At 42.9% G+C, this 11426-nt stretch overlaps 2 protein-coding genes across 2 annotated transcripts; one reads left to right on the plus strand and one right to left on the minus strand.

The window, feature by feature from the left end:
* Window positions 1-2543: 2543 nt before the first annotated feature.
* Window positions 2544-4427, minus strand: LOC102708909. The gene is made up of 2 exons (XM_006657798.3): window positions 4148-4427; window positions 2544-2948 (listed from the first exon to the last, which is right to left on the minus strand). Exons 1-2 carry the CDS (start codon window positions 4410-4412, stop codon window positions 2725-2727), a joined length of 489 nt encoding a protein of 162 aa, XP_006657861.1. The 5' UTR covers window positions 4413-4427; the 3' UTR covers window positions 2544-2724.
* Window positions 4428-4611: 184 nt separating this feature from the next.
* LOC102723071 lies at window positions 4612-9459 on the plus strand. Its single transcript, XM_006658646.3, has 3 exons — window positions 4612-4895; window positions 6150-6499; window positions 6633-9459. Exons 1-3 carry the CDS (start codon window positions 4691-4693, stop codon window positions 9288-9290), a joined length of 3213 nt encoding a protein of 1070 aa, XP_006658709.2. The 5' UTR covers window positions 4612-4690; the 3' UTR covers window positions 9291-9459.
* Window positions 9460-11426: the final 1967 nt, after the last annotated feature.

Genomic DNA, 11426 nt, shown 5'->3' on the forward strand with positions numbered 1-11426 from the left:
AGATATTATTGTACGATCGGCCAGCTAGCAGCTGGTATGCTTTTCAGGGTGGATCGGTTTCCTCTTGGACATCATTTATACCTTTCTTTGTCAACGTATAGATCGGATCAGATCGAGTGAAAACAGTTGCACCATGGGCGTGAGAGTACGACAGCTCGCGGTAATTCTTCAAAACTACCGCTGTTCATTCATCAGATGACAAAAAATGACAACTCGCAACTAGCTGGCAGCACTTGGGGGCACACCCATCACGTGCCTGCAACAAGAAGGGAAAACAAAAATCACAAATAGCTATAGCTGCCAGCAGTTAATAGTACACTGGACGCCGCTCCACAGGCAACAACAGTGAAATAGTGAATACACTCCCCCCCTTCGTAGTCCTCTGCACGACTGCACCGTGCCGGCCCTAGCGAGCGAGCGATCCGACCATGACCCTACCAGGTCAGAATACCAGATGCCAGCCAAGCCGTGCAGGGCGGGGCATTTAATTTGTTGTCACTCTTAAAAATGACACGTAATATATTTATCATTTATTGTCTATAACACGTGGACCCTTATATATCTATGACATATGAACCTAATAGTAAATATATTAGTGTCATTTCTAAAAATAAAATTATTCCACGCAGGACGATTCGTTCTTTGCACCCAGAGGCCCCCAAACGCGATGATCACCTCCCCGGCCAGATCCCACCTACGCACGCCCTTTCATATCTTCCTCCCGAACTATATTCTTATTTCTTTTTTATGTGTATGTTTTCTAAAACTATTAAATAAGATATTCTTTTAAAAAAATCACATGACAATTACTTAAAAAATATACCAATCCTTTTTTATATTTTTTATATAAATCATGGCTACATTTTACAAGCCGGTTTCAACCGAAACAAAAAGTCTGGTCCGGGAGGTTTAGATTCTGAGAAACAACTGCTTAGTATAGCTTCTAAGAACTGAAAAAACTTCTAAACACAGCTTCTCCAGCTTCTAGATTCTTATTTTATTTTTTAAAACCTATAACGCTGTCGACTATTTAAAACAGTTTCTGACAGAAACGGTTTTTAAAAAAAACTACGGCCGAAAGAAGCTTTCCAAACCGGCACAAGGAACGGCACGAAGCCACTAGCCCCCCTTGTCACGACCAAACTGCATCATGCATCCGCGACCGCGACGGCGCCGCGGCCGCCCTTCTCCGCGCGTGGGTCGCGCCGGCACCGGCAGAATGCCGGCTACCGACGACGAGAGAGCGCGCGCGGAGGTAGGGAGGGAGGGAGGGACACTTGTCCGGTTGGCCTGGCCCGCGCGGATGGGATGCGCGGATCTGGGGAGACGCACATGCCGCGCGCGGCGGTGCGGTTCTTGGGGCGGGATTGAATGGGAGGGGGGAGGGGAGACGTGGACGTTGCCCAAGATCTGCGAAACACGCCCGAAGTGACGTTCCCATCTCGGCGAAATGCGAAATGATCGCGCGCTCTCCTTCTCACCCATCGACCCATCGCGCCGTGTGCGTGCCAGCGTTCCGATGAGAAGACGATATACAATACACGACGCTGCCACTAAAAACCTACGCTCGATTCGGCATGGCTATAGGAGATGGCTACTGCACATGAGGTGTTTGGTTGTTGGACTGCAACTCTGCACGCATCGAGGGGAGGAAAGGCTGGACGCATGTTCTTCGCTCAGATTAAACTAATCTCTTCTTTGCGCGATTCCTCTTAAAGAATTCATCATGGGGATGGAGCTAAAGAACGGGATTTGATCCACAGGCAAACAGAATAAGCAACGGGGAATTAATGGTCTAGCATAAAAAGACCAACTTAAGACGGGAAATACATGGGCGGGGGGGTGTTGACGTCGGGTCAAAGCTCGATCGACCTGTGCGTGTAGCACATGTTTTTAATCAGAGGACGCATTGTTTATCACTCAGATGAAACAGAGGATAAACCAAGATGTACTATATCTTCGATAGGAAAGCAACTCAGGATCCTGCATAAAGGAAAACGAAAGCTAAAGAAAAGAGGATAGCTTTGCAAATCTGAACGAGATAATCCAAAGCCAGGAGACAAAAATAAAAGCGAAAGCTGAAAAAGCAAAATCAGTACACCAGTAGCGACACAGTAGAAGATGTGCAGAGCTCTGGACCGCTACTACCCAAAGCAGATCCTCTATCACACGGCCATTGTCGACAGCACATTCATGCCGGCGTTTAATGGCGTCCAGGATGTTTACTGCATACAGTGCACTTCAGAATTCCTGGCCAGTGTGGTTCTTCAGAGAGGAAAAGGAGAGTGCATTTACAGCCGATCTTATCACCATCTTCCTAATATGCATCTGTACATCTGCCGTGTGGTCCAGGATTGCCAACGTGTGCCGTGTGGTTGATCACCAAGATGCCCAAGTCTCTGACCAAAACGTATTATGATGAAAAAAAAGGGAGAAAATTTCACCCTTTCTGCTAAAAGCTAGACAGACAGAAACTGGATATGCCTGCAAGTCCCATACGGCCACAACCTTCCAGGATAGAGCGTCAAGAGACCATAGAGGCATGTGCAAAACGTCCTAACATCATTGAATTCTCAGAGCCAACAAAATGATTCATTTAGAACGTATGGGTGCTAAATACAAAAGGAAGATATGTTTGGATACACATGAATCATCACCCATTTATTTTACTAGCATATCACATCACTTGTTGCTATAACAAATTTTATCTGCCTAGTCTACAAGCTACTTGAACTGGTCTGCTGGATTAACCATAGGCACTCTTTCAATTCTCACAGGCTGATCGACACCGTCCACGGAAGGTTTGATGTAAAGATTGAACATGACGTTGGTGAATATCGTGAGGATAACAAGTGCAAGTGTTGAGAATGCTACATACGTTGGAGAAAATTCAGGAAGTTCGTCAGCTGATCCCCGCCCTGTTATCACATCTCGGTCCATGTAAGGGTCTGTTTCAAGCAAAGCACAGTTAGATAATCCGTCTGTTTTGTATTATAAGATGTTTGACTCTAACTAGATTCATCCATGGATTAATAAGTACATTTTTATATATGTGTTCAGATTCATTAGTATCCATATGAATCTAGAGAGCCAGAACATCTCATAACAATGTGAAATAGAGGTAATACATCTCATTGTGATGTTAATAACAACTGAACAGTACCGTGATGCAATGTGATAGCCCTCCTAAAGATAACTGGATGAGTTTCCAAAGCAATAGAGATTCAAGATGCAACCATTAATCCACTATTACTTTGTTTTAAAGCTCTGTCTACCACTTTTGGATGGCTTCATCCGCACAGAACTATTGCTGTTGTCCTTAAGTTCTTCATAAATGACAATATGTAATGTTGTACTACATACTGAAGCATTTGTCCAAATCATGGACGGGGCTCCTATAAACTTTGCATACTTGCATAATGTCAGAGGTTTCATTAATTGAGTAGTTTCAGTACAGAGAAGGACTGATCCATCTCCACCAAACACTTACAAAATATTTATATTTGTTGCTGCGGGATCTGTCCTGCCGACCTATTAAAGCTTTTGATGATTCACAAAATCATGAGTGAGTATAGTACGTTGTATAATGCACAGAGGTCCCAATTAACAGTTTGGTTGTAAGTTTGTGTTATTTGTAGACGAAAGATTTTATGATTTTTGTGACATCATTTTGATGTTAAAAATCTTAATAAAACCTTGGTCGGCAGTTCAAGCCGTCCCCACGAAAAAATGTTAAAAAAATAATTCTAAGATGATGAAATTCTAATTTTTTTTTTCAAAACATACGCTGTTTCACCGTTTGGAAAACGTGTGTGTAAAAATTAAGAAGAAAAAACTAAGAATAGTCTGTGGGAAAGAATACAATCTGAATGGCCGATCCATCTCATCTAATGATATATTCCATCTCTAAATATCTAGGTCACTATAGGATCAGCATCACTATGGTCAACATCTAAAAGACTACAATCTTAATCAATAAGCAATGTTTACAGATAACTTTTTTCAGTTGACATCAATTATTGTCACCGTGACGAGATCTTGAATCGCTGATGGCTTGCAGAAACAGAGAGCAGACACAGGGCGCGTGGAAACTGGCAAGCAACGTGCTGCCATGAGGCAAAAAGCCCAAGGGCCAGAGGTTACGTACCCGGAGGAAGGGGCGGCGCCTGAGGCCGTTTCCGGGGCTCGGAGAGCCCCTCCAGCTGCGAGTCCAGCTCCGCCAGCCGCCGCAGCGACTCCTCAGCCCGCGGCTCGCGCTCCGCCTCCGACCCCTTCTCCGACGACGAGAAGGCGACCACGTCGGAGCACAGCCTCCCCCTGCCCGCGCGCAGTGGGATTGGAGTGTCTGCAAGGAATCTCGAGCTCCCTCCCCCGACGGCGATCGCCGGAAACAGGACGAGGCGGAGCTGCATCCTCGCCGCTGTGGTGTGGATAACGTATCGAAAGATTTTTGAGCGCGGTAACTGGGCTTGATTTAGGCCTATTGGGCCCATTAACTTGATGGGCTTAGTGTGATCAGGCCCAAACCGGGCCCAGTGTTAGCATTTGGAGTAGAGGCCCACACGATGGGATCTCGAGTTCTCTTCTCCCCCACCAGATTCGTGTGCGGCGAGAGCATTCGACGGAATCCGGAAGCGAGCGGCGAACGCCGACCAGCACGGCACCGCCGCCGGCTGCACGGTCTTCCACGATGGAGGCGTCGGGATCGGGAGGCGAGCATGGGCGGCCGTGGACGGCGTCCGCCACGTGGGCCCCGGCTGGCGGCGCGGCCGTGGAGGACGCCGTCTCGTTCGAGACGTCGGCCGACGACGCGGAGGGCGTCCCCTCCGCCGTAGTACTCAAGGGCCCGGCCCCCGGTGGAGACGGAGACGCTCCTCCTCCCTGCGAGGTCACTGGTGAGTCATCGTTTTTGACTTGGGGGCATAGCTCTGGTCTTGTCGGAATTTTGCGAGGTTTACCGCGGATCGCGTTGGTCCGCGTCGCCGATCGGATGAGATGCACGCGCTGTTTCTGAATTTCCGTGTCGTGGTATCTAGCTTATGTTCTGATGAACCCTGGTAGTCTGGGGAGCCAACCGAAGTGGCCATCGCCGTTCGAGAGTGCACGAATAATTCAAAATAACTATAAAAAAATTCAATGCATAAAGTCCATGGATTGGAGATATTGATTTTAGAGGAGGTTTGAGAGAACCTGGGGAACTTAATAACTGTTTTGAGGTTCGATTAATACTTCATGACAAATATTGCAAGTGCATAAACTTGTTTACAATCTTAGTATGTGATATAACGGATTCATTTGCTGCCGTCTACTGGATATTGGTTGTATGATACTCTTAATCTTGTTTGCTTCCATGCTCATAACACTGACAATTAACAACTAATTATATCACGATACCGATTGGTTAAGTATCTGGCTAAATTTTTACAGCTTTAGATTCGATTTTTTTGGTAAGTGGTAAGCCTATATGCCTAGCCTCATAGCGCAGGTGGTGCACTGCATACATTGTAAGACACCGAACTTCCCATGATGTATTTGCTTGATTGCTTTGGTACTTTTGATTTGCAGAACTTGGAGTTACCTGATATTAGGAATTCAATCTATTGATTTCTGTTTGACTGTTGTCATCGTGTATTGAACTAGTGGTATTTATTTTTTGGAAAATAAGGTTCTTGTGGTATTTCCACTGAAAGCTCTTAGCACTGTATTTTTTTTCTTTTCAACTGATTCATCAGATTATTGAAATGGATCATTTGCTGCATGCTTCAAAAAAGGCGTTTAATAATCAAGTAGATGATCCACAGCAATACTCCACTTAATAATCTAAATCAATCAGGACCTTGCTGAAATTGTAGTTTTGCTAATACTAGGAAAGTATCTGCACTTTAATTTTGTCATCCTCATCAATCTATTAGCAATTCTTTCTTGAAATGAAAGAACTGATGATGTTCCATTGAAATTTGAAAGCTTTACATTGTATTCTGAGCACATCATGGCCAAATTGTAAGTCCATTTTCATTTCACTCTATGAATTTCAGTTCAGTGTCCAACAGTCTGTCGCATGCCATGTGTTGCATAGTACCTATCATAATCAAAATTTAAGTTATTTTCCATTTCACCATGCATGTATCTAAATCACAGCTGTTTATCAGTTCATTTCAGGGGAAAGTATGAGATACACAGGGTGTATGTGCGAAGCACAGCTCGGATTTATGAAATATACTATACAACTGACCCCAAGGATAGTTGTAAGGATTATCTATGCACTGTCCGTTGTGGACTTGCAGTTAAAGAGCCACTGCCCTCTGCTGAAGAAAGTATGACCCAGTGGAGTAGTGATGTGTCAACCAGTGAAAAGCATGAACACGAAAGCAAAAGTGTAAGCAGTAGTATTGATGAAGATAGCTGGGTTGAAGTCAAAATCCCAGAGTTACATGTGGAAAAGAACAGATCTAAATCTCAAGAACCTAATGCGATTGGAGCCACACAGGAAACCACTCTGGTAAAGCTTTATTTTTCATTTGTATGATGGAGAATTGTTTAATACTTAACAATAAACTTCTGCTGGGAGTGTTCCTATGTGATACTAGGTTCTTATATGTTTTTGTAACTTTGTTTTACTATGTTAAATGCAGGCACACTATGAAGCAACCGCCGAGATAACTGATGCAAGCCCATGTGTATCTCTAACTGTCCGCCTGCTTTCACTTCAGTCAAAAACATCAGTACACATTGAGGAGATCTACATATTTGCTGATCCTATTGAGGCTGTCAATGATGAACCAGAAACACGCACTGGAAACTTGGGAGGTAGTTCTTTGTTGGCTATGCTTGTCCCTAGCCTCATGCAAATGTCCAAATCAAGGAACCAGAATAGGGATGACAAATATTTTTCTGATGCCTCAAGGACTCAACTTTCCCAAGATTGTGCAATGGAAGTGAATGAAAACGTAGTGAGACAAGCAGCACCATGTGGCACAAATCTAAATTTCAAGTCAGCAGGGATGGAAAGCAAACAAACAGCTACAGATAGTGGTACGATAACTAATGGAAAAGGCAACCATTATGAGTCCCAGTTACAGGATTCCAGGTCACCATTGCCTGTGCAAACAACAGAAAACACACAAGTTCCATTGGTGAGGAACCAGAGTGTGTCAAATATAGATCAACCTGTTACTCCTCTCACGGATGAAAATCCAAATCCTTACAGTCGCATCGAGGGAAAGCTGGACACTCTGCTCTCTAAGCTGGAAAAGATGGAATCATACTGCTCCAAGTTTGATGATGGTGTGATGAGGCCTCTCAGTAGTATCGAGTCAAGGCTTCAGCGATTGGAACATCAGTTTGATGCATTCTCTGTGGATATTCAGTCTTTACGGGCTTCTTCTGCAAGAATTTCATCCCCAGATGGTTTATCTGATACAACTAACCCACGGGATAAAACAGATAATGATGGTAAGGCTGAAAATTCTGCATCTGCAACGAACAGGCAGCCAGGTCTGGTTGTCAGAGCACCAGAATTTTCTTTAGAAGAATCGTTTAGTTATGATAAGTCCAATGAAAATCCAGTTACCTTACGCGGAGGACCGAGCATGGTGCCAAGACTTCTTGTTAAGGCTCCTGATTTTGTTTGTGAATCCGAGTTAGCTTGTGAAAAGCTTCATGATAGGTCTTCCTCACCAGTTGATTTTGCGCTCTCTTCTGAGAAAGAACCAAAGACTTCCCCAGGTTTAATTGTCAAGGTTCCAGAATTCCCAAATGATGAAGACGACGAAGAGGAGGAAGAGAAAGATGCAGAAGTTGGTGATCATGATTATGGTCATACAAAATCTGATGATGCTCCAAGAGAAAGTGATAACTCCAAAAGCAAAACTCCTGTATCTGTCGATGGTGCTCTAGCATCAGTCTTGGAGGCACTTCTTAGTTCAACCAAAAAAACATCTTCACAATCTGTTGCTTGCCCTGCCAGTAGTTCAACTGCTGAAAATACTAATGATTCCTCTACCTGCTCCTTTTCTGGTACATGCAGTGATGCAAATAAGGTCAATTCCATCATCGCTTGTCAGGAGGCAGATGCAGTTCCACAAATTTATCTTTCTGAGGCGAACTTGGATGAGAGGGATGAGGTAAACGATCTGAATAATGATCTCAATTCGAACATGACTACATTTGTTGCAAGCACAGGACCCTTGTGTGTTCCACAGCATCACACAGTTGAGGAATCTAACGATTTTGGGAGCCAAGCAAATCAAAAGAATGATGGCTCTAATTCAGACATGACGCCATCTGTTGCAAACACTGAGCACACCATTGCTCCTTCGCAGCCTCCTGCTGTTTTGGGATCTTTTAATGATGGATCACAGTTCAATGATGACAGATCTACTTTGTCCTTGGCAGACTTTCTTGTGGCAAGGAACTTTAACTCCAGTAAGAATGTGATTTCTGAGGCATTCTCTAGCAATGGTGGTTCTGAAATGCATACCTTTAAGAGAACACCGGTGGAATCTGTTAGCAGTCAACTTCGGCTGGTGCAGAAGGCTCTTGAGGTTAATGAGGATGACAGTGATAAATTCTCTGTTTCTGGTGGGATGGATTCTTGTTGTCCTAGAGAGTCCAATGACAGCTTTACAATGAAAAGATGGACTGAGAGCAGCAGCTTGGAGGCAAGCTTTAATGTTAGCTTTACAAAATCAGAGGTAGAGCACTTGTCTGATTTGAGTAGCTCTGAGTTGTTTAGTGAACAGCCTGCTGGAGAAGCTGTCAGTTCAGGTAGTGTCACAACTGGAAGAAATTTTGTGGATGATCTTTTTACAGGTAATTCTTCTGTAAACCAAGCTGCAAGAGAAGAGCTGCAAAAGGTCTATGACTTGCTTTACGAGTACAAGGGTGACGTTTTAGGCATGGCCTTCGTAGCAAAGGGAACAAGTAAGATCAGCCCTTCTCTTGAAGTCTTGCTTGCTGAATTATCTGATTTAGAAGCGGAAATTGATGCGGTGCACACTGACAACACTGTTGGCTTTGGTTCAGCTCGGTTGTGCAGTACATTCTCGTCTTCAGATGATGAGGCTCCTCCAACTGATGAACCTATAATTGATGTGGTTGATCTGCCAATACCATCGGATGCATATGCTTCTTCCAAGAACTTTGATGATGAGCCTCTGCTTGATATGGATGATCTGCCGTATGCTTCGGTCCTAAGCGACACGCATCAGGCAGGTATAGATGATCAGTCAAAACCTTCAGGGACATTAGCTGAAGAGGGCAGTGGAGACTATCCTGACAGCCTTATATAGGTTCAATTCACATTTCCCACTTGTTAGAAATAAGTAAAACATACTCAAACGCCTCAGCTGCACTACTTTTTTTAGTTGGTTTTTCCTGTACAGGTATCAACGTTTGCTTACATGCCCATGCGGTTTTCTGTACATATAAAACATACTGTGAGTAAACAATGTACCTTTTTGGTCAACCCCTCTTTTCTGCCTTTTATGTACCCCTATCACCTGTACTTTCACAGTTTCACTGCTAGCGATTCAACCTTGCAATGAGCGAGTAGTGACGAGCATCACAAGAAAAGAAACCAGATTTCCACTCTGTACAGTTACCATCTTGTGACTTCGTCTTTTCACGTGGTTGATGATTGACCGGAAATCATCATCATTCGAAACCAGGTATGACTATAAGGTTATATTATTTTAACCACCATAGAACTGGATTGCCTGATTTACTGCAACTGTTTACACTCTGATACTTCTGGTCCACAGTAACTGCATGGATCTTTCTTTCTTAACTGCATGGATCTTTCTTTCTTCTTTCTCTAATCATGCAACTTTCTTTCTTCTTTCTCTAATCATGCAACCGCTAACTTATAGCAGGTCAGTTTCTGGAACACGCCATGTTACGTGATGAAACACAATAACAGGGCTACATAATGTACACATGTGAGCTTGCTTGGCGCCCCGGCGGTCTGCACCACATGGGCTAATAATCCTTAATTCCTCCATACCAATGGGCCAGGTGAAATCGTCGTCCCACAAGGTACAGCATTAACACTGCAGCCGGCCATTCTTCGCCGTGGCGTCCAAGTTCAAGGAACGCAGGTATTCATCCTATCTTTCCGTTTCCGTTTCCGCTTCTGTATATAAAAAAAAATAAATTTTTAATATTAAATTTAGAGTTGATTTTTGAGGTTTTTTATTGTATTTTATTTTTCAGCTGTGACTTTTAGATCACAAAGAACACATATATAAAAGTTTTATTTACAAATATACTATTTAGTTTTTTTCTATAAAAAGTCAAACAATCAGCCGTGTATCATTTGCGGCTCAACTGAAAAGGCACGTACAGAAAATTTCAGGTATGGTCGGATCCAAACTTAAGGACTGGTCGCTTTCTTATTGCATGGTAGTAGTACGATACTGTGCGAGATTTTCTTCCCACAAGGATTTGTGCGTATATGGACTATGGAATGGACTGCACTCACACCATCACTTGTCTGAGTGCGCTTTCACTGTGTCTTAGTCTAAACAGAAAATGTAGGCATATGGGAAAATTATGGGCATGTTTGGGTAGCGTCATCAAATTTTGGTATGGCAACAAACGTACAGTAGAGAAATAATTTCAATAACTCTGCCAAAATTCTGTTACTTTGAACCTTATACTCTACATCAAAAATCTAATAATGGCCTTAAACCAAACGTTACCACCACATATTTACCTTAGTAATGTTTATTTTTTGTTATCTTACCGACTTAGGCCACGTTCGTCCATGCCATAAGTTGACTAAGTCTTTCTCGTTTTCTACGCGTACGCTTCACAAACTGCTAAACGACATATTTTTTGCAAAAATTTTCAATAGGAAAGTTGTTTTAAAAATCACATTAATCTATTTTATATTTTTTAATAATTAATAATTAATTAATCATATACTAATCTATTACTACGTTTTCTGTGTCAGGGTAAAAGTTAACTTACGCTGTCCTGTCGAACGGGTTCGGGGCCTTAATTGATTGAGAGCGCTTCTATCCTTCTAGTCATGGTTCCTCCCACGCTATGCACTCAAGACTGCTAGGGCTTTTCGCTTCGGAGGAAAAACGAAGTATCTGGATTTCTAAGAATTATCTCTTATGAAAGCTATTTGGTTCCCAGAAATAAAGTATAGATAGTTCTTATGAAATAAGATAACTGAACTTACTACAAGTTGCATATAGAGAAAATAGGAAAAATCGCATCACTTAAATTTCTTTAAAATATTCTTATAGATTGATGCGGAGATATATTTCTATTACTCATTTTTCTTTTTTTTTATTCTTATGGATTAAATTCCTCTAAAAATAATCCCCTCGGTCACGTTTGTTCTACCTCTGCCCCAAGTTGCTTGTTCTCCACCTCTGCCTTTGCGGTTGGTGTCGAGGGCCGAAGACACTGAG

Source organism: Oryza brachyantha, chromosome 7 (genome assembly GCF_000231095.2).
Source record: "Oryza brachyantha chromosome 7, ObraRS2, whole genome shotgun sequence".
Classification (NCBI taxonomy): Eukaryota; Viridiplantae; Streptophyta; class Magnoliopsida; order Poales; family Poaceae; genus Oryza; species Oryza brachyantha.